The sequence below is a fragment of the Abramis brama genome, assembly GCF_963993115.1.
Source record: "Abramis brama genome assembly, chromosome: 2".
Classification (NCBI taxonomy): Eukaryota; Metazoa; Chordata; class Actinopteri; order Cypriniformes; family Leuciscidae; genus Abramis; species Abramis brama.
The window spans coordinates 6,360,726-6,383,886 of NC_139964.1; the positions used below are offsets into that span (position 1 = coordinate 6,360,726).

A 23,161-nucleotide genomic window follows, 5' to 3' on the forward strand; every position below is an offset into this window, starting at 1 on the left:
AGTTTTCTGAGAAATGTTTTCGATAAACGGATGACAGAAATTGGCGCCGGAGGATTAACATTACGTATGAGGCGCCATATGAATATCCACTTTTATGTCCTCAAACGCTCGTTTTTTGGGGTCGACAGCTTATGAAAACTTATTTCTGGGTTTCTTAGCTTGTTTGCTGTACACCTTGTCACACAGCAGCTTTTAGACATTATTCTGTCTTTTGTTAGAAGCAAGAAATGACAAGGAGGCAGCCTCTCGCAATGCAAAGTCAATGGAGACGGTTGGATTGTTTTCCCCCTTGGTGGGCGTGGTCTTCAGATTATGACGAGTTGCGCTCTGTCTCTATGACGACAGCACAGAGTTTTTTCCTGAATGGGAGCGGCTGACGGTCATAATTCATATTAAAGGTATCGACTCATTTTTTCATTTTTTCAACTCCTGACACAAATTAAGACATAACTGTCACTAAGTTTCTCAGAATACAATAGTGGTCAAATACTGAAACTTGAGTCTTATATATTTTTAATGATGTATAGTTTGTCAAGGTAATAACATTAAATCTGATAGTAACTTTGAACTATATATATATATAAAACGCTTCAGTGCGCCGGCGCACTGGCAAAGGTTAACAGGTTAAAAGGACTGTAACAAGTGTATTTCCAATATTATAATTATTAGTCTTTTTGAGAGTGTTGTTAATGTGAGATTATCATTGTCTATTTATTCAAATATTTCTCATCTGCAGTCCAACAGATTCATAATCTGAGAACCGCTAAACCTGATCACTGAGTAACAAAAAGCTGTAAAAAAGAGTGAAATATGTCAAATATAAATAAAACTAAGAACTACTACTCAGTTAATTGCACAATAATGAAAACACAGAAAGGTTTCATTTGAGTCACTGCTCCGATGAATCACCATCACACAAACGGCATTAAATATTCAGTTTCAGAGTGACTCACGGACACATAAAGAAACGATGCATGATGTTTTGCAAATCCATGGAGGGCCGCCATGCTGTGCAGGGCCGATGCAGCCTGGCCAGCGGAGGTGTAGGCTCGGCCAGCGAGAGCTGAGGTGGTTCTGCAGGGTTTAGATGGGAGAGCCGCCTTGGATCTCCATCCAATAGTGGTGGTCCGCCTGGGTGAACAGAACTGGTGAAGGGGTCTCCGCTGGAGAGAGCGAGGCACACGAGGACGGGAATGGCGAATCAGGAGAGGCGGCGTCAAACCTAGTGTCGAACAGGAGGGTCATAACTCCATAGGTTTCATTCACTGGTGTTAATGGCACAATAATGAAAACACAGAAAGGTTTCATTTGAGTCACTGCTCTGATGAATCACCATTACTCAAACACCATTAAATATTCAGTTTCAGAGTGACTCACGGACACATAAAGACAGACAGTTCAAAGAAATGATGCATGATGTTTTGCCTGCGCAGGAAAACCATTGTTTGGTAAGAGAGAAGCTGCCCGAGGCCTAAACATCCTTTAACGGGCTAAAAATCAGCTGGGTTAAGATGAACTGATTATCTTTGTTAGTACAAAATGTTGCATGTTAGATGCATTTTGTTTTTAGCTTGTTTTGTAATACAATTTGCTTTATTTACTCTTTATCATTTTTGTATTTATTTGTTTTGAACTGACACGTTTTCTGTGTGATTGCCAGTATCACTGTAGCTTCTGATGTCTCCATGAAAATGTTTTTTTTTACTTTTGAAAATTATAACAACTTTTAATATAAGTGAACTTAAAAATTTCCTCACATAAACCCAAAAATAAATGTAATATTTACATGTGCCCTTCCTGTCTAACAGGTATGAAATATACAGAAATTGAATTAGGTTATCAAACAGTCCGCACTGCATAAATTATGAATTAAATTAGATTAATCCTTATTAAAGCTGCAAGCGTTCTTTAGTCAAGAGCAGTTAGTGATTTTCTCTGTTCCCATTGTTCTTTGGTTAACTTTACTGACTACAGAATTAGTGGCTGCTGTCACTTTAAGATCTGCCGCTGCTGAAAGGCTCTCACGCATCTCATTTTCTCATTTACTCTTGTTCATTTGAGACTTTATGTAACTAATTTAAGACCGCTTATTGTTATGAGGATGCTCGACAAAACTGACATTTTGGCATGTGTTATTGTTCGTTCAAGCGCGAAAGAGAACTGCCCAGCAAAACTGATTCTGACGCGCTGTCTGTGCGCTCGATACTGGCGTGAGTATTTCTGTGCGTCGTGTGCGTCAGGACATTCACAGACAGCGCGATACCTGCTCATTATAACTTTCAGTGAGGTATTTTTAGTGTGTGCAAGCGACGTTCCTGGACACGGCTGCGCGCATTGTGTGTCCTGCTCGGTCCTGCTCCTCTTTGGCGATGACGGCGTGCGGTTAAAAAAATCATAACAAACTAATTTGAAAGTGGGGGGGGGACGAACGGGATTTCGAAAAGAGGGGGGGACATGTCCCCCCTGTGCACATAGGAAATTACGCCCGTGAGTGAAAGGCACACCATTTTGTTATCTGCTTACCTTGATTGTCATCCAAACTTTCAAACGCGCATCAGTGGCTCCGACTCCGAACCTATGCTCTGAACTCTCTCTGAACTTCTCACACGCAACTGACGTATCAGGTGCAAGGTTTTCAGCGAATCAACGATCAGAGAATACTGCAGTGAGAACGTTGTAGGCAGATATTGCAGCTATGGGCCTTAAACTCCTCTCCTGTAATTAATACTCAGTGATCTAGTCATCAACAGAAAATGAACGGGTTGAGGACGTGGATTTTGGCGTGACATTTCTTGCGTGTGCGTGAGAGCGTGAGATTGATGCTGAAAGCGTGAGTGTCACGCCAGATGCGTGAGAGTTGGCAACCCTGAATAAACATGCTGTTTTTCCACCCAGAGGATTCATTTCTTTGCGGTATACATCTTGATATTTTACATTTACATTTTGGGCCATATTTTAATGATCTGAAACGCAAGTATCAAACGCGAAACGCAAGTAACTTTGTGGGCGGATCTCGTGCACTGTTGCTATTATACCGACGGGATAAATGACTTGCCCGACGCAAATCTAAAATGGGTTGGTCTGAAGTAGCTTCATTACTCATAGGTGTGGTTTGGGTGTAACGTGAAATAAACCAATCAGAGCGTCATCTCACATTCCCTTTAAGAGCAGGCGCGCTTGTTCCATGGCGGATTGCTAATATAACGGCGGATTTGCCAGACGCACGCCAGGAGCGGTTCACAGCTGAGGAGACCGACGTTCTCGTCAGGGCCGTAAAACACAGAGAAGTGACATTGCATGGGGATGGAGAAACCCACCCAAATTAGCTTCGGTTAAACAGGCGTATAATAATTTGGGTAAATGTGTAGGCTAGATTTAAGCCTATTTTTTCACATCTTCATGGACACAACAATGATTTCCCTCGTATGGAATATTTTCCTTGTAATTATGTATTGTTTGCAAAAATGTCAACTGCTGCATCTGTGCGTAGATGAGAGAAGCAAAGTGTATGCGTGTTGTGCACACGCTACATTATGGCCAAGCATGTGCCCTTAAAATAGCATCTGAACGCGCCACTGACTTTAGACGAAGTTTCTCCTGGTCTGTGGCGGAATTGTTTTCTGGAACTGCAAAATAGCACCAGGGAACGTTTGCGCCGGAAAACGCCGCCTCTTTTCGCTGAACCGCCCCCGGGAGCGCAAGTTCATTCCCTAATTTACCGACGTGCGTCTGTCGAGGGAAAAGTCCGCTGTGCGTCGGGTGCAAGATAGGGTCTTTGGTCATTTAGCAGACACTTTTGTCCAAAGCGACTTACAAATGAGGACTGAAGCAAACAGGTCATCATGAAGAGGCAAAAACAATGCAAGAAGTGCTCAAAATACAAAGTTCAGGCATTGCTTAGAGTAGCATAAGCCAGTCAAGGGAGTATTAAAGAAAAAGGAAAGTTACATTTGCTTATTAAGAGGTTAAGTGCTCACGGAAGAGATGAGTTTCAGCTGTCTTTTGAATGTTATCAGTGATTCTGCATTTCAGATGAGGGTGGGGAGATCATTCCACCATCAAGGAACAGTGAATGAAAATGTTCTGGAGAGTCATTCCGTGCCTCTCTGTGATGGTACCGCGAGTCGTCACTCATTGACCGATCGTAGGCTTCTGGTAGGGATGTAGACTCGTAAGGAACGAGTGAAATTAGGAGGGAGCTGAGCCTGTGGTAGATCTGTAAGCAAATGTCAAAGCCTTGAACTTGATGCGAGTGGTAGCCAGTGCAGAGAGATGAACAGAGGAGTGATGTGGGCACTTTTGGGCTCGTTGAAGACAAGACGAGCTGCAGCATTCTGGATCATTTGTAGAGGTTTAGTTGCACATGATGGAAGTCCAGCCAGAAGAGCATTGCAGTAATGAAGCCTAGAAATGACCAGGGCCTGGACAAGAAGTTGTGTTGCATGCTCAGTTAGGAAAGGCCTGATCTTCCTGATGTTGTGCAGTACAAAACTGCATGATTGAGCTGTCTTTGTAATTTGATCTGTGAAGGTCAGCTGGTCATCCAATATTACTCCAAGATTTCTGACCGACCTTGATGGGGTGATTGATGCTGATTCTAGCTGGATAGTGAAGTCGTGCTGTAGAGATGGATTGGCAGGGAGGACGAGAAGCTCAGTCTTTGCCAGGTTGAGCTGCAGGTGATGTTCCTTCTTCCATGTCGAGATGTCCGCCAGACAGCTTGAGATCCGTGGAGCTACTGTGGGATCATCTGGTTGAAATGAGAGAAAGAGCTGTGTGTCATCAGCATAGCAGTGGTAGGAGAAACCATGTGCCTGTATGATGTGTCCCAGTGATGTGGTGTAGATGGAGAAGAGGAGGGGACCAAGAACTGAACCCTGGGGAACCCCTGTGGTCAGTTGATGTGCTCTGGATACCTCGCCTCTCCATGCGACCCTGAAGGACCTACCTGTGAGATAGGACTCAAACCAGTGGAGTGAAGTTCCTGTGATGCCCAGAGATGAGAGGGTGGACAGAAGGATCTGATGATTCACAGTGTCGAAGGCAGCAGACAGATCCAGGAGAATGAGAAGTGAAGTAGGGCTTCTTTGACTGACAGTAATGTAGTCTCGGTTGAATGCCCTTTCTTGAAGCTGGATTGGTTGACATTCAGCTGGTTGTTCTGAGACAGGAAGATGATACTTGGTTGAAAGCAACTCGTTCAAGTGTTTTCGCTATGAATGGTAGGAGAGAGACAGGTCTGTAACTCTCTTCAAGTGACGGGTGTAATGTGGTGGCATAAAAGCTCTGGGAAAACACATGAAATTGAAAATTAGTAACATTGTGTGAAAAGAACACTATGGCTCTTTCATGATGAAATAAAACTTCATTTTTTAATTAAAATTAAATGAAAATCATCCAACAATGGAACAAATACAATCATCATTGAGCCACTTTTAACAATTAAAACATGTTTATCAGCGTTATGAAATCCAGGAACTCATAGATACTATCTTGAGGCATTTTAATAGGTCAAGTTCAATATACAATCATTGTTCTATTCTGTCGAACAACTTCATTTGCATAGTTTGGTTCAATCCATCTCTTACTCTCTGAAACCACATGAAAGCGCACTGTGACACTGCCTCCTACTGACTGAATGTACAGTTTCAGGATGAGCTCAATGAGTCCTTTATCCAGATTTACTGATGAAAAGACACTATGATGATTCAGGAGCAGTTTGTTCTTTAGCGTGTTTCTTCTGGTGGGTCAGAAAACTACCTAAATAAGCGAATCTCTCGTCGCAGATGGAGCAGCGGTAAGGCTTCTCTCCTGTATGAACTCGCTCATGAGTCTTCAGGACGTCCGATCGAGCAAACGTCTTGTCACACTGAGAACACTTGAACGATCTTTCTCCTGTATGAATCCGCTGGTGATTTTTTAAGGTACACTGTTTAGCAAAACTCTTCCCACAAACGCTACAGTTATACGGTCTTTCTCCAGTGTGAACTCTCAGATGAAGTCCAAAATTAGCCGGACTAAAGAAGCTCTTCCCGCAGTAGGAGCACAGGTACGGTTTCTCTCCGGTGTGAGTCCTCTCATGCAAAGTCAATTGAGATTTTTGACGGAATCTTCTATCGCAGTGTGAACACTGATACGGTTTCTCCTCAGAGTGTATTTTCTGGTGTGACTTTAGACAGGTTGAGTTTGTGAAGGTTTTCCCACATTCGCTGCACTGGTACGGCCTCTCGTTGGTGTGAACGCGCACATGCTTCTTCAAATGGGATCCATACATGAATCTTCTATCGCAGTGAGGACACTTGTACGGCCTTTCACCCGTGTGGATTCGCTTGTGAGCATCAAGATTCCCTTTGGTGAGGAAATACTTGTCACACTCACTGCAGTGGAAAGTCTTTTCGCTAGTGTGTGTCTTCATATGAGCTGTCATATTAGATGGAGTGGTGAAAAAATCCTTCCCGCACTGTTCGCAGTGAAACTCCTTCTTCACGCTGTGCTCTTTTGAATGACGTCTCTTCTCTTCTAAGGTAGGAAAGCTGATGTTGCATCTCTTGCATGTGAAGTCTTTCTCTTCTGTGTGTTTTCTCTCATGTCTCGCTAAATTTCTCTGTGAGCTCAATGTTTTCCCACAGGTGACGCAGGAGAAACTCTTGACCTTCAGCTGATTTTTTGATGTCGAAGTTGTTTCTTCATCAGTAGATGAACCGCCATTCACATCTGAAAAGAAAAAGGTATTAAAATGTCTAACTTTAAATGAACACAAATAGATTTAATGAATCATGCACTTACCATCATGAAATTCTATAATATCTGTCTACATTGTTCTATAACTTTGAGAGCTTAAAAATTAATCAAGATAAATGTGAAATTGTGATGCAGCTCATGATACAGTGTTTTCAACACATCGGTTCACAGTAACTAATGTCTGCACCTGCTGATTTAGGAACTTAAAGCTGCAGTCCGTAATATTTTGTGTTAAAAATTATCCAAAATAAAAACAACCAGCCAGTGTTCAAAACTCTCTGCTTGCCTTAGCTCGATTCAAATCGGTTAGCTTTTAATAATGATTTTAATTCCAGTGGTACTGGTGGATTTCCGCGGGAAATTCGAGCATGTCTTTGCGTCATTACGTCACATCTGTCCACATAAAGAAGGAGTCTCGGCTAGTAGGCTATATTGCGTCATTACGTCACATCTGTCCACATAAAGAAGGAGTCTCGGCTAGTAGGCTATATTGCGTGTGAGGATGTTCGAGGTGTAGATTTATAGCCTTTTCTCACAGCACTTGAAATAATTAAACTTATGGCAGATCCAGAATGTTTCAAACGACAATCACCACTAGAGATTCACCAGTTGTAAAACCCAAAAGACTTCGGACTTCAGAGTGGCTAGAAAAAAAAAAGAGACTTCAACCGGGTCATGCGAAAACAAGGATAAACATCGGCAGGGCTTTTGAAAGATGGCGTGAACTCCGTGTTTTAAAGGGGATCAGAGACGGCTTTTTTTTTTGCTAGACAGGTTCAATAGTTCAATAGTTCAATTATGTAACAGTAGCTCGCACTTGTTCGCTTAATTTACACAGTTACGGAGTTTCCTTTGTTGTGCCTTTCTCGTTTTGCTATTATGGTAAATATGAATTATTTTGTGCTAGCTATGAGAGGGAGCACTTCACCTCCACTCCAAGAAAATCAAACCCGCCTCCTCCGTTGTCAAGTATTGGATCTGAATCAGATCGGTAAAGTGTCGTAAGATGTTTATATTATGTTATATTATAACACGTTTACGCATAACAGGGATTCCGTTCATACACCGTTTATTTCATAGCACTATGATTGTTATTTGTTTGTACAAAATAACTGCCCTTCTATGATTTGCACGGTTTGACATGATATGATAAGCGATCGTTGGATTTAATCAGCGATTTACTGCAATGCTTTTTTTTCCCTTAGTTCATCCCACAAAAGTGGATGTTACTTACTTGTTCAGACGTCATTTTCTGTTGAAAATTCTTATGTTGGTCATACTTCCAAAAAGTATTTTCTAATATTGATTATATATAATCATACAGATTATATAAAGTATATTCTGTGATTCTGAATGCCCGTATCCACACCGGCGCGGTGATTGACAGCCGCACACTCTCCTCAAAACATTGGATTCATCCGCGCTGTTTCATGCCGAGGCACAACCCACGTAAAGTTGATAATTCCGCAAATAACTGCAATTGCAGATTTCGAACAGAGATGGCGACAATGAGGAAAAACTACGGACTGCGGCTTTAACTAAATTTTTACACACATTCTGACTATGATTTGCCATAACAAAAGATCATAAATGGAAGATACATACCTGAAGGAATAAAATCATCATTGTCATCATTATTCTCATCCTCATTTTCTTCATCCTCAACATCATTTCCTTCATCATCCTCACTCTGATCTTCATCCTCATCCTCCTCCTCCTCCTCATGGCTCTGTTGTTGTTCCTCTGCTGTGGTTTCTTCTCCTCGTCTCTCTATCAGGTTCCTGCAGTCCTCCAGTTTGACGGAGCACATCTTCATCTGCTGTTCTCCAGCGTTACAGTCAGAGGTTTGATCAGCGGATCCATGATCCTGAGCGTCAGTGTAACACAGTAAAGTGAGGCTGAGCTCTGAGTCCTGTGTGTCTCTGGATCTCCAGACTGAATCCTGAGCTTCTGTCCCATCACTCACACACACTGAAACCTTCTCCAGATCCTGACAAACACATCGTAGATCAACACAAATAAACAACAACCTGTTGATATTAGCCTCATTACTCAGCAGTTATCTCTAGTGGTTATATTGGTGATTTGTTTGCATATTTTGCTGCTGGCTTAATTTGAGATGTGCATAAGAAGTGAGAAGCTAACAAAGCTTTGGCTTGATTGAGCTGAAGGATGAAATGATGAGCTGCTCAAACCTCTCTGTTGGGTTTGTCTCCTCTTTCTCTCAGCTTTGCCTCCAGTGACGCCACCTCTTTCTTCAGCTGACAGATTTCAGTGATGAAATCCTCAATATCCAGCATGGACAGATCAGTTCCTACTGATTTACAGCAGATCACATCCATCTGCGCTCTCATGGTCAACATCTGAAGACAAACACAACATCATTACTACAAGAGGCATTTATAATGAACTCACACTGATTTAAACTCAAAATGAGTAATGAAAATTAAGGAGAACAGAACTACACAGAATAAGAACATGATTGCAATTTCTGAGAATATTAATACACAGGTAGATATTAATTACAGATATAAAATAAACATAGCCTATGTTTAGGCGTGTTTATGTTTAAATTCACTATTGTAATATATATCATTACAACACATTACCAATATCTAAAACTTAAATTTAGCTTCTGGATTTAAACACAGATTTCAGAAATTTAACATGATAATGTGATACTTGTACTCGTTTCAAAGCATCATTTAAGTGTCCAGCATTGAAAATTTATTTAAAATCAAAATTAAACAACGTGTTAACTTTGGTTTTATTACAAATATCACAGTTAAAAACACAGCTGCTGTAGTAAGAAACAGTACATGTGTGTTTACAACTACAATTATACTGTTATTTATTATTACAATTAGGCTAAACTATGGTTACTGTGGTAAAATCATGGCTAATTCGTTTTTTTTTTTTTTTTATGATAAATGCGAATAAGTAGTTAATTTAAAGCTCATTAAAACACAACAGACAGAAAATCAACAATCACACACACAGTTAAAAACAACACACCTCAGTCTGAGCGCGCCAGGCTTCCTCTTCTTCAGTGGTTTTACCGGCGGACTGAAGAGCGTCACAGCGACTCCTACAGGTCTCAGGAAGAAACGCTAGTCAGTAGATATCGTGTCTACAGCAAACTTTCTCCATCTTTTTCTATATCAAAAACAAGCTTGAATTCCTGTGGTGCAGCTACGAACGTGAATCATGTTTATGTTTTCTCTATGGTTAAAGTTAAATTGTTCAATTGATGTCCACGATGTAAGTAATTTATTTTTGCACTTGATTTGTTCACGGCACTTGATTTCCTAACGTTTCCGTATCGTGTATTATTGCATTTCTGTGTCTGAATCAGTTCAGCTCTCTAAACATGAACTGAGGTAAATAACGGTCCTTTCTTGCCCTGATGTGGCACTGCCATGTTTTTTAGTAAAATAAACTGTAGCTGAGATTTCTGTTTACACGAGAATGCCACATAAATAAAACTAGGCTATATCAGACACTGATCAGCACATTAAGCTGTCAAAAAAAAAAAAAAAAAAGTTTTTCCATCCAGAAGATTAATTTCTTTGCCGTAATTATTTTACCTGACATGGTGGCACAAATGCTCTGGGAAAACACATGGCATTGAAAATGCATAACATTGCGTGAAAGGAAAACCATATCTCTTTCTTGATTAAATAATATTTAACATCCCAATAAAAACCATCCAACAATGGAAAAAATGGTGCAATTGCCTTACAATCATCCTTGAGCCACTTTCAACACTTAACACATGTTTATCAGCGTTATGAAATCCAGGAACTCATAGAAACCATTTTGAGGCTTTTTAATAGATCAAGTTCAATCAATCTCTCAAGTTTAAGATACGATCATTGTTCTATTCTGTCCAACACAACTTCATTTACAGAGTTTGGTTCAATCCATCTCTACTCTCTCAATCCACAAGCTCAATGTGACACTGCCTCCTACTGGCAGAAAGAGCTCAATGTACAGTTTCAGGATGAGCTCAATGAGTCTTTATCCAGATTTACTGATGAAAAGACACTATGGGGCGGTTTCCTGGAGAGAGATATAAAGCCTTGTCTTCAGATTAACAGAAATCTGATTTATCTGTCATGGTTTTAAATAGTCCTAGACTTAGTCTAAACCAGAGTTTAAGATCCTAAGTAAAACCATTGTTGAGATTCATACGCTGATTGAATAGATCACACAATCACTATTCAATTCATACATTAATCTAAGTTCTTGTTAAAGAGACTCAAGAAGGAATAATATGGAGTACTATCAAGTTTACTAAATGATAAAACAGAGAGAACAAAAATATTTATGAGAGATCGAGAGGGAGGCTTATATCCAGGGCTTCCAATGCAATGCACTTGTACATAATGATTAGGGATTTGGGATTATTTTCATAGTCGATTAATCTGTTGAATATTTTCTCGATTAATCGATTAGTTGTTTGGTCTATAATATGTCAGAAAAATGTGGATCAGTGTTTCCCCAAAGCCCAGGATGACGTCCTCAAATGTCTCGTTTTGTCCACAACTCAAAGATATTCAGTTTACTGTCACAGAGGAGAGAAGACACTAGAACATATTCACATTTAACAAGCTGGAATCAAAGATTTTTTTTTACTTTTGTCTTAAAAAATGACTACCTATAGACTAACCCTTTCAGACAAACCATTAAAATAAATTATGTAGTATGCATTCAATGTTTAGGTATCCAGTCTGAATGCTATAGCAGAACAAAAACAACAAATATTAAGAATATATTTTTTAAATGTATAAAATATTTTTTTGAATGTAGGACATCAACTCATAACCACAACTAAAGTGTAGCTACGTAGCTAGTGTGGTCATGAGGATCCGATCTGAGGATGATATCTCTAAAATTATGCATTTTATGAAGCCTGTGAGAACATATCATGGTAGGATTTGAAGAAGTTTTAGAAAAGGCTGATAAGATGCTTTCAGATATTTTATTGCCCTGTAAACACCCATTTACAGTCTGTGACTAATGTATGGCGAGGAGAAAAGGCCCATTCATGTAAATCGACAAACATTTAACACATTTGCAAGAGAGAGACTTAATCTTCATTATTCTTTTATCATCATTCATTTGTTTGAATTCAGCCATTATAGCCTGTAGTCCTGTATTCTTTGCTTGACCATCTAAATCTCTGTCATTCCACTATACGAGAGTAATCCATCTATTATCTTAAGTCTTGTTAGAAAACCAACAAAAAATAACTGTTTTTGAAAAAATAAAAAAAAATAAAAAAATGATTGTATGGAATAGAGAAGCTCCTGCAGCAGGTGCATTAGCACAACAGGTAGCCTCAAGCCACATGACACAATTTAATTTATTAATATTACACTTTTACTTAAAGCTCACTTTAAAACACCATTGAGTATTTGTATCATATTCCAGTCACGTTTAAAATGGTTTCAAGTCAAAAAATATGTTATATTTAGCATTTTATATGAAGCTAGGGGCTATCTTTACTAGCATGCATACTGTAAACATTCTTTGTTCCTATAAAATAACCAAAATCGAACAGAAATCACACACACACAAACCAGATATACTTGATATACTTGAATCCTGCATTTATTAGCTTCTTGAATCAGAGGAAGAGATGTGTTTAGTTTTGTTTGTCTCGTAGCTCAGAATGAGGAAGTATACACAGACAGTGTCATTGCAGAAGGACAGCCTTATGGTCACGTGGTTCACGTGAGATGATTGACAGCTTTACAAACTAATGATATCGCACTGATGCAGTAATGCAGCGCAATATGAAAGACTTCGTCTTAGGTTTAACAACCTATGAAACTAATAATGAACAATATGAAACTAAAAACGACATAAGCTTAATTTAAAATGGCTTAGGAACTTTAGGCTATTAAGAGGTGGATAAACACTATTTCCGAATTTTGGGAGGTGTGTAAACGGTGTTTATGAGCGTTTAGCCTCCACTACATCCCTGGTAACAACGTCCACCGGTGATCTCAGTCATGTTGTCTGGCCTTGAATGTGAGGTCGTAACAGTTCACTCAGATGATACAGAGAATCCCTAGACATCCTAAAGTTGTCACGCCTCTCCTCGGGCACGACAGTTACACGCACAAAGTTATCCTAAAATCTCCGCTCGAGTTTCACCGCTGAACAACAACTGCGAGTAAACCTCCGTCTCCTTTGAAGAAAAGCTATATCTGCAGAATGTACAAACTGACATCACTCTTTAGCAAGGCTGTCAAAACGGAGAGCAGCAAAAAACAACTGCTGTATGTCGTCCACCATCTTGGCTGAACTGGTCACATGACTGCATCACATGACTAGAAATACGTCATTGTCTTCAAAAAGCCTCTGTTTTCACAGTCCACATGGTGATGGAAAAACTGCGTTTTTAAATTCATCAATTTGGAGAGTGTTTTCAAAATGCTACGTTTTCGTTGACTCAAAACGCCGTCTCAGTGTTTCAGTGTGACTCCTTTTTTTTTTTTTTTTACAATTGTTCGCAAAATGATAGTTAATGGTTCACATTTCGAGCATTTCCTGTAAATTAACAAGTAAATTATTAAATAAATGAGTAAATAAACAAGTATTCACATATTTGGATGTGTCGTCTGCCTTGAGTCTAGTCCCAGACTATAATGCCTGTTTTAAATGAAACTTGCGCTGGCATATCTTAAAATATGTCACTGTCGTTGTTTTGTCTCGAGATGCACATCAGCAATGTTGTTTTTTTTTTTCTAAGGCACGTTTATAAAAGCTACTTAAATGTCCTAATTTAACTAAGGCCTAATCGTGGCCTAATCTAAACCCTGTCTGTGAAACCTGGCCTAGAAGTGCTCTTATATCAGGAGTAATCTCTTAGAGATCTTTCACAACATCTAAAGCACATTAGATTCTCACAGTGTGTCTGTATGCCCTCTTACCGGAAATACTGGCATGTTTAAAGATGACTGAGGTCCACTAAAACTGTTTCACACACGCCAGTTTCTCTGTGGTTTTCATGATGAATGCAGGATGAAGTCTTTACACTCTTCTGTCACTTTTAATGTATATGTTTATATTAATATACGGATGTGTCTCTGTCCTCTGTGTTTCTCTGCTTGTCTTTCACACATATACGTTTCACACATATCTCAACACTCTCCGCCCTGTTAACAGTGCAGATCTGGGTGGAACCGTTAGAGAATAAGGAAGAAGAAACGTGAGAAAGACTGACGGAGGATCTGTGTACTTCTAATGATAGTGACTTACATCGCATTCAAGAAACACATTTGATCAGTTCTTGCTTTCACTGGATCGGGATCGGATCTGGTTTTTCTCTGGATATCTGAGACTGAAGTCAATCTGGAATGAAGGCTGCCATCATCATCTTCATCTTCATCACCCTCTGCCTGATCTCAGGTCAGTTCTTCACTGCTCAGTCTGGGTCAAATAATATACTATATTATCCAGATTGATGATATATAATAACCCAGAGCAAATGAACTTGTGTTTGGCAGGTCAAGTACTTTGTTTCAGAGTGGTTGGATGCACTGGAGGGAGTTTAATGTTCAAGTGCATGTACAAGAACGAGAGAGAGACTGATGATCAACATAAAGTGAAGTATTTCTGCAGAGACAGGAGCTGTAAGACGGGCATCAGTACTGATGTTCAGAGTCGATGGGTTTATAACGGGAGATTCGCTCTGTATGATGATGAAAACAGCAGATTCTTCACAGTGTTTATCAGGAACATCAGCAGAGAGGATGATGGGGAATATACATGTGGAAACAATCAGACATGGAGTTATTATGTTACGTTAGTGGAGAAGAAAGGTACGTGTGACACTTTATAACTTACTACAGCAATTATTTATAGTACTATTAAAGGTGCAGTACGGAAGATTTTGAGTAAAAATGAACAAAAATGAATTACTGAAAAAATGTAAAACCGTTTCCATGCCTTACAATGATTCAAAATGGTCAGATTATAATAATAATCCATAGTTTGAGCTGTCAGGTTGGATTATGCTGGGAAAATGTCAGTTTTATGTTGTATGTCATTCTTCTTTGCATGTTCATGTTTCCTCTGTAAAAAGAAAAAATATATATGTATCTTCCCTGTTCAGATTACATTTTCAGATGTGTGTTTTTCTGTCAGTATGTCTTGGCGTAGGATGTCACGACTCTGATCTCAGGCAACTATAAATATACCTAAAAACAACCACAATACACATTTAAAAGAAACACTGCAAGGATCATGACATTGTATGTTTCACACAGAGATGGCGATAGAGAGGCCAAAGTTCCCTAGTGCACCTTTAATAACACTAATAATGTTTTAGATTTAAGTTCATGTCTCAAGGTTTTGTTGAAATCATTTTCAGAGTCTCGTTGTGGAAAGTCTGTTATCCGGGACGGGTATCTTGGACAAAAGACGATCACTTTCCGCTGTGAATATGATGAGAAGTTTAAAACACACACCAAAGTTTTCTACAGACTGAACGAGGATCCTGTCCATGTTCTGAACAGTTCACGATCATCACAATCATCTGAGGAGAAGTTCAGTCTGTCTGACAGTCATGAAGATCATTTTAATGTGACCATTAGAGATATTTCTGCAGCGGACGGTGGAGTTTATTTATGTGGAGTGGAGAGAGGCGAATCAGATCTTCGACCTTCAGATCAGTCAATTACTCACATAACCTTCATTAAAGAGATTCAGCTGAATGTTTATGGTGAGTTTAGTTTCTTTTTAACGAAAATATCCTCACAGCTCTAAATAAGGAATGTAAATTCCTCCTGACTTTTAATGATGTAATAAATCAACATATTAATCTTATTTTGCAGGTCAAATCACGTCTGTCCAGGTTCAGGCCTACTCCAGTAAATCAGTCTTCATCACGTGTAAATTTCCACAAGAATTCAAAGGAAACAAGAAGTTCATCCAGAAAGATTCATCACAGAAGATCTTCGTTGATGAACAGAATCAGTGGGTTCGTCATGGTAAAGTGCACATCTATGATGATTCCAGTGAAGGACGTTTGAAGGTTTTCATCAGTGATTTAACCGCGGCTGATGAAGCGACGTACAGATGTGGAGTGAATATCGCTGATCATGATCTGTTCACTGAGATTACACTGACAGTAAATCAAGGTAAAGAGCTTCTGGGAGGACCTTCATTTTAGAGACTTAAAATAAGAAAGATAGCTTTTTTTATATTGTATATTTTTCATTGTTTTTGTGTATAGTTGATCATTTTCCTGCATCAAGCAAAGCATCTGCTATTATTGGTGAAAGTGTGAAACTCACCTGCAATTTCGCCGAGAAACACGACGAGACCTTCACACACATCTGCAAAGAGAACAAGGAGAAGATCTGTGAAAGCATCAGTTCATCAGAGAAGAAACGCTTTGAGTTTTCTGCCGGTCCAGCAGGAGTTTTCACAGTGAGCATCAGTAATGTGAGCGTGAGAGATGCTGGAGTTTACTGGTGTGGAGCCGAAACCAGAGACACACATCTGACTTCTGTCTCGCTCACCAATCAACATCAACTCACTTTAACTCGTACGTACAGTGACCATAAATCAAATACCATATGCATATATTACAGCATATAAATACTTCTCCTTTTCTGACTATTATCAAATAAAATTAATTAAACTAATAATCACAATTGTTTTGCTTAAAAAATATATATAACTCCAATCATTTGTGACGATTATTCTAATTTCAGAAAGCTATTTTTTTTAACATTTAATCACATTTATTGCACTCACAAGTTAGCAAAAATCATGATTTATTATATTTATCATATATTAACACTAGCTGCGTTTACATGGACACTTATAATCGGATTGACGGCTCAATCGGACTAAAAAACCTTCATGTAAACACCTTAATCGATTCGATTGAAATTTGCAGAAACTGCAGAAATGCAGTTCTGCTTTTTTAAGCTTAACAGCCCCTTTTTATTCTCTGCTTTTCCTCTTTTGTAAGACATTATTGAATGGAAAAAGGAAAGTCTGGTCAGATCCAACAGATCCGTTGCTCAGTTTGAGTTGTGATCTGAAACGAGTGTTTGATGTACAGTGTGTGTATGAATGCTTGGACATGATGTCATAGTCTCACCTTGACAATCACTTTGTGTGTTTTCAGGCCTTTCTGATTTCTGTGTCTCCATGGTTTGATCCGGCTTGCTGAAATACAGCTGTAACCATGGTGAGACACACACACACACACACACACACACACACACACACACACACACACACACACACACACAATACTGTACATTTAGTAAATCTGAGTTTGTCGCCCTCTGCTGTTCAGAAATACACATTCGGTTTAACCTCACATTTTCTCTGCTCTTGTTCACATAGGAATCGTTTCATCATGTGGATCGACTCCAGTCCAGTTACCCACAATCCCCTCTGATGAGCTCCTGTACACGTCTGTCAGTTTCCAGAAGCATGAAGAGTCTCTCAGTGAAGCTTCAGTGTCCGTCAACAACGAGGAGATTCACTCTGATTACACCACGGTCATTTACCACATCATGCCAAATTAATATTATTAAATGAAGAAACTCTTGGGTTGCTTTACACCTCCACACTGATGCCAGTACATGCTTTCCCTTAATATCTGCTGTTAGAAATCACTCCTGCTGTTTTATTCTTTCTGAAAAGAGCTGGCGACACCTAGAGGCATGAGGTAGAGCTCTAATCTGTGTCCAATTCTCTGTGTCCAATATAAAGGTAATCACGTACCTTTATAGACACAGGTGAGATTTAGTTTCCTCGTGGCATTGCACTGATGTGGCCTGTTTGTGTACACTCTAAAAAATGAAACATGGCTGTTGTTGATCCAAAGAAATGTAACTATGCTCAAATTAAATAATGTTCTTGTGTTTGTGCATTAAAACTAAAACAGTTGTGTTGACAGAATTAGAAAAAGTAATTTGTCAAATTTACACAACTCACTTAAGTTAAATTAACGAAATGCAGTTGTGTTACTGCTGCAGTACCGCACTTTGGTCAACAGGTGGAGCTATATTTGCGCATGCGCAAATGTTTCAAAGCACGTTAAATGCGACACTTATCTTTTAGCGCTTGTTCTCCATTTTGAGGGAATCAAATCATGCTCAAACGGAGGATGCAATCAACATTTTGTATTTATCTGGACCAAAAGGTGAGTTATTTTACTTCCTATCCTTTAATATTGAGGCTGTCAGTAAATTAGAATAGTCAATCGCTGTTTTTGTTGGTATTTTATTGAAGTTGCTTTTAGCACTCGTCCTCAAGTGGTGTTGTTAGCGTTTTTTAGCTCTTATGTGATCTTTTAAACTCGCTAAACTTTGATAATGTTTGAATTCACCCATACAAAAAATGGCAAATGACCTTATTTTTAATATAAAATTGCTAGTTAATAAGAGTTTCTCCATGTTGTGCCCCAATAAAGCAGTTTTATCTAGTTTTAGTATACATTTTAATAACTTCCTTAATGTTGAGCATTTTTATTTAATGTCAGATAATAACTCTGAAACTTTTGAAGTACAGAATAACACATGGGCCTATGGCAATAAACAGCTTATTAGGTCATCCAAAATAATTTTACTACAGTTTATTAGTCAGCAACCTAGAGTTTTTTTTTTTTTTTTTTTTTTTGTATTATTGTTATTCTTTGACTCACATATTCATTTTTTGTTTCCTCAGAATTTTGGAGTCCTACATGTGAGGTGCATAGATTGTGGCTCTTCTCACACATCCAGATCTAAGCTTTTACACTTCAGGTTGGTACATGGACACAGACAAAGTTTTAAAACATGGAATTCGCTGTGGTCCCACTTATGCTCAATACTTGTGCAGGTTATCAAGGTGCTGATGGACAGAACATTTACGCACAGGAGGCATGAGATGATTGAAGATTTGCCTTTCGTTGCTGAATTTAATAACAGATAGCCAGCACTCTTTAGAGGTAAGTCTTTATAAGTAATGTCAGCTGTGATGAATTGCTTGGATGGTTATTGTATGCAATTCCAAATTATAAATTGAAGTCTTTTAGATGTAATTCAGATAAATGCTGTTAAAGAAATACTGTTAGTGTATGATAATATTGTAACGATTCACAAATTTATCAGCATCCAACCTGATTTGTCCTTTTTGTTCATTTCTAAACCCAGCTCCTCAAAACTTTCAAAAAGACAGAAGGAACAGCGGCACAGAAGATCATAAGCATCCTATCAGTTATGAATCTGGTATGTTCTGTTATATTCTTCATCACTTTAAATCTGACAATAATTCACTATAGATTAAATAGTATACCCAAAGATGAACATTATTTACTCAGCTTCATGTCACCGAATCCCTTTTATTTTTAGCTTTTCTAACTAAAAAGGTAAATTATGTGGTTGTCCTGCTCATTTCTGTCCATGAATAAAAGTCAACGGTGAGTTCCTGTTCTGAAGCTTCTAAAGTCACATGCAATTGTTTGATGCTATTGAAGCTTCGGAAGAAGAATTCACCATTGACTGTCATTGTAATGACAGAAAAGAGCAGGAAAACCAGGAAAATTTAAATTTCCTAGGAAGGAAAAAAGACTTTGGGAGTTTGAATGACATAAGTGTCAGTAAAAAAATACAGAATTGTTGGGTATCCCTTGAATTTTGGTATATACGGTCTGGAATGTTAATATGTATATGCTTAATTCTGTTTTAATTTCAGAGCTTGTTCGTCGCTTTACCCTATTTCTCAGCAGCATCAGATTTGTGATTTATGCACCTACAATTGGAACAGCTCTGACATCCAAGATTATTTAATAGCTTTTCTGTTGCAAAGCTTTTGGTTTAGAACCATTTATTAGTTTTATTGTACTGGTTCTCTGAATTTTGAGGCCCTCACAGATGCAGTTGCAGATAATATTTTTTTTGGCTCTTGTATAAATAACTTTGGCATAATTTGTGTTAATTATTCTGAACACTGCTTATTTGTCTCATTGTTCAGAATGACACCACTGGGAAAAGATGAATGCATCTTGAAAGCACTTGCTGTTTACCTGGCCCTCTCAAACCTTGTGAAGGAGTGCATGGTAAATTATTTACATTTATAAAAAATCTTGTATGTTTCTCTAAAACCAACTGATCTGTTTTTAATTGTTGCTTTTTGTATTTGACTTTTTTTTTTTTTTTTTAGGATGTTGAACATGAAGTCCTAACCTCAATACGCAAGACCACCTTAGGAATCTATGTGGTCAAACATGAAGGAGCAGAGGCTACAGATCCTTACAAAGATGTTGGCATCATGATTTACAGCATCTAAATACATGACAACCTGAACAATGTGCATAAGTGTGTTCTTCGATGCTTGGTCTTATTTACGCCTGAAAAATTTACTCCTGTAATCTGAGGTTAGGAACATTTCTGCGCTTTCTATAATGTTGCACTGTTGACTATTACAGTACTTTTGTTTCAGTATCAACCATGTTACATTCCTTTGAATAATAGTCTTGTTTTTAACAACTGATAAATTATTTGCTGCTTTTTTTGCAGAACACCTTTATAAGTAATGATTGATAAATCCTTTCACCTAAAGGCAATATGCTTCTTTTTTTTTAAATTAATTATTTTCTTGAAAAGTGAAGGCAGTCTTTACAGAGTAATTATTGTGTAAATGTTCACAATGGAAATGTTTGTAAAAATGTAAACAAAATTGTAAAAAAAGAAAAAGTGAATGTATTCATTGAATAAACTCATAATGAAACTGGATTATTTGTTTTGGTTGAATGTAAAAATATTAATTTTAGGATAATTGAACTTAATTAACTTAATTGTTTTGGACAAAATTAAGACTGTTAACCTTATTCAACTAAACGGCATTGGATTAACCTTATGTAATGAACTTAAGTTTATTGAAATAAATAATGTTACATAAATCCAACATAACCCAGTTATGTGGGACCGGTTGACATAAAATAGTTAATTAAAGCCAACATATCATTTCTTAGAGTGTAGGTCTTGTATCTCCTTCACTCGTCTGGAAAGGTATGTTTTGTCAACTTTGAGGCTCATAGATGGGAGGGAATTATAAATTTAGGGTGTTCGTGGGAATTTAACTTAATTCATATTTTTGATTCATTTGCTTTTTCGTGTAATTTTTAGATTAGTTGGGTGCGTCCAGGCATTGTTAGTGAGTATGTAAGTGTCATGCACATGAAAGGTAATTTTATTTTTATTTTTCCCTTACCCTATTTGCGTGAAAAAATGTTTGAGAGGAGAAGAGTGGGGAGGGAGAAGAAAGCAAACGAAGACATGTCTATTTGTTGTTTTGCAGAAGTTGCCAGCTGCTGCTTTGCTGTGGCTTAAATAGCGGTTCCAGTTTTGGGACGCAGGATTTTTGCACGCGATTGCATTGACTGTCATCTTCAGTTCGTTATTGCCTGTACACCGCTTACCTGGGATGCGCTGTGAAACCGTGGCCTTTGATTCTGGCGCCACCTGGTGTTTGCTTGTGCAGTTTCATTGATTTGTGTTTGTTTGTTTGTGTATTTTGTTCAAGTGTGTGTGTGCATTTGAGTTGGATTGAAGTTTTGTTTATTGGTTTGCTCCATTGTATTATCATTATTAGGTTTTGTTAATTTATTTGGTTTTGCTTTTAAGAAATTTTAAGTGTAAAGTGTTTTTTTTATTGTTGATGTTGAGCTCAATGTGTTTTAGTAACTATTTAAGAAATAAACTTGTGGTCTGTGGCATTACGTTTCTGCTTGTCCTTTTCATCTAGTTGAAAGCCTGTCAAAGGGGAGGCTGGAAAATGGGGGATCCCTAGTACAGGCTTTATTAGTGTAAGTTTATCGGGTCACGATCACATGAGTAAACCTGCCAAGTCTTTTTTTTTTTTTATACAAGAAGAGTTTACATCTATATAGCTGACTTGACCTAGTCTGCTAAAGTGGCATAACAGATTAACAGCAGAGTACATCATTGTGTTCATATAATCATATTTGTAAAGGTGGACCTCTGAATGTCCTTAAACAGTCATTGGTGGGCCATGAGTTGCAATAGGTTGAGAACCCCTGATCTAGAGCCCTTCTCTCAGGAGCTGCTATCCAGGATATATGTGAAGGATGATGAGCCACCCCTCATACATTTATGAGATTTTACAGTCTGGACCTTCCTTTTCAGCCTCACACTGGGTCAGGCGGGGCTCATGGTGGCATAGTGGGTACTCGTTCCCCAAAAGTGTCGATATCGACGCAGAGCGGGTTCCCTCGAAAGGGAACGTCTCGAGTTACGACTGTAACCCTTGTTCTCTGAGAAGGGAACAAGACACTGTGTCCCTTTGCCACAACTCCCCCCGCCTGGGAGCGACTTGCTTCATCACAGAAGCTTACGCTGTTGTGTGCCGACGTCCACTTATAGCTTCTGTGCTTGCCGTCACACGTTACGTCATGACGCAACACCAATCACGATTGGCTTAGTTTCATTCATGCTTCAAAGGCGTTACGCTGAGGGGTGTTCCCCAAAGTGTAGATATCGATGCAGTGTCTCGTTCCCTTCTCAGGGAACAAGGGTTACAGTCGTAACCGAGACGTGTTCATTCATTAATAAGCACTTGTCATGTTTGCAGTTGTGGTATACGTGTGCTGTTCTGGCAGTATTTCCACAGATGATCAGATGAATTATTGTGTGATTTCCTCCAGAGAGCAGCAGAGGACTCGACTACTCTGTGCTTTCATTCCCCTGATTCATTCTTTCAGATCAGTTTCAGTTCAGTTTGCATGTGCTGGTTAAAGACAACAGTCTTCTGAGTCTCTATGAATGAAGGATAAAGCTACAATAGAGGCCTGTAAAAATCCCTTCATAGAGCCTTTACACACAGCCAGTGCTTTTGAGGTTGTGTTTACACCCAGCTAACAGACTTTTGTTATAAGAACGTTCTCCGAATATTCAGTGTTGGTTCTGGGAACATTAAAAAATGTCAAGTTTTCTTGACGTTAGAGTAACGTTTTTTAAAAGGTATAATGTTCCTCAAACATTCTTTAAACTTTTAAAGTCAGTCTGGTTAGTAATAAGTGAAGCTGGTAATGCTGTTTGTGGAGTTGTTTAATCAGATCTTCAGAGAGTTAATGTCTTTTATCTTCAGTTCATCTAAGGCTGTGTCTGAATAAAGTTGTAGTTTGTGTTCTTATTACTCTTTCGAAAGATGATTGAAAGAATGTTTCAGGAACATCACACTAACCTTTAAATAACATTCTAGTAACATTAAGGAAACTATATATGTTAATGTTCCTGGAATGTTAGAAATCAACATTCCTAAAATGTTGAACTTTAAATCAAAATTAAGTTGAAAGAATGTTTGAGGAACATTATACCTTTTAAAACACGTTCCTCTAACGTCAAGAAAACTGGACATTTTTCACGTTTCCAGAACC

The 23,161-nt window shown here is 38.5% G+C and overlaps 3 protein-coding genes across 5 annotated transcripts; 1 reads left to right on the forward strand and 2 right to left on the reverse strand.

Annotated features, from left to right (window-relative positions):
* Nucleotides 1–957: 957 nt before the first annotated feature.
* Nucleotides 958–5,603, reverse strand: LOC311069807 (uncharacterized protein; the record flags this gene model as incomplete). Its single annotated transcript, XM_084093277.1, has 4 exons — nt 958–1,222; nt 3,978–4,750; nt 4,949–5,213; nt 5,589–5,603. 3 exons carry the CDS (start codon nt 5,601–5,603, stop codon nt 4,230–4,232), a joined length of 801 nt encoding a protein of 266 aa, XP_083949403.1. The 3' UTR covers nt 958–1,222; nt 3,978–4,229.
* LOC311077574 (uncharacterized protein) lies at nt 5,354–9,887 on the reverse strand. The gene is made up of 4 exons (XM_084106105.1): nt 9,757–9,887; nt 8,937–9,104; nt 8,347–8,731; nt 5,354–6,714 (listed from the first exon to the last, which is right to left on the reverse strand). Exons 2-4 carry the CDS (start codon nt 9,102–9,104, stop codon nt 5,699–5,701), a joined length of 1,569 nt encoding a protein of 522 aa, XP_083962231.1. The 5' UTR covers nt 9,757–9,887; the 3' UTR covers nt 5,354–5,698.
* A 3,619-nt stretch (nt 9,888–13,506) lies between these two features.
* LOC311077577 (polymeric immunoglobulin receptor-like) lies at nt 13,507–21,481 on the forward strand. 3 transcript variants are annotated; one of them, XM_084106112.1, is made up of 12 exons: nt 13,507–14,163; nt 14,262–14,576; nt 15,128–15,478; nt 15,591–15,896; nt 15,992–16,306; nt 16,898–16,960; nt 17,122–17,926; nt 18,451–18,527; nt 18,604–18,712; nt 18,918–18,992; nt 19,738–19,822; nt 19,927–21,481. In XM_084106112.1, exons 1-6 carry the CDS (start codon nt 14,112–14,114, stop codon nt 16,927–16,929), a joined length of 1,371 nt encoding a protein of 456 aa, XP_083962238.1. In that variant the 5' UTR covers nt 13,507–14,111; the 3' UTR covers nt 16,930–16,960; nt 17,122–17,926; nt 18,451–18,527; nt 18,604–18,712; nt 18,918–18,992; nt 19,738–19,822; nt 19,927–21,481. The 3 variants fall into 3 exon arrangements, with proteins under 3 accessions (XP_083962238.1, XP_083962237.1, XP_083962239.1); XM_084106111.1 differs by having other exon boundaries at nt 17,122–18,527; XM_084106113.1 differs by lacking the exons at nt 19,738–19,822; nt 19,927–21,481 and having other exon boundaries at nt 18,918–19,728.
* Nucleotides 21,482–23,161: the final 1,680 nt, after the last annotated feature.

Coding starts and splice junctions, on each gene's coding strand:
- LOC311077574 (XM_084106105.1), bottom strand. CDS start 9,104: ATGTTGACCATGAGAGCGCAGATGGATGTGATCTGCTGTAAATCAGTA. Junction 8,732..8,936: donor GAGACAAACCCAACAGAGAG/GTTTGAGCAGCT, acceptor TGTGTTTGTCAG/GATCTGGAGAAGGTTTCAGT. Junction 6,715..8,346: donor TGATGATTTTATTCCTTCAG/GTATGTATCTTC, acceptor TTTTCTTTTCAG/ATGTGAATGGCGGTTCATCT.
- LOC311077577 (XM_084106111.1), top strand. CDS start 14,112: ATGAAGGCTGCCATCATCATCTTCATCTTCATCACCCTCTGCCTGATC. Junction 14,577..15,127: donor TACGTTAGTGGAGAAGAAAG/GTACGTGTGACA, acceptor AATCATTTTCAG/AGTCTCGTTGTGGAAAGTCT. Junction 15,479..15,590: donor GATTCAGCTGAATGTTTATG/GTGAGTTTAGTT, acceptor CTTATTTTGCAG/GTCAAATCACGTCTGTCCAG.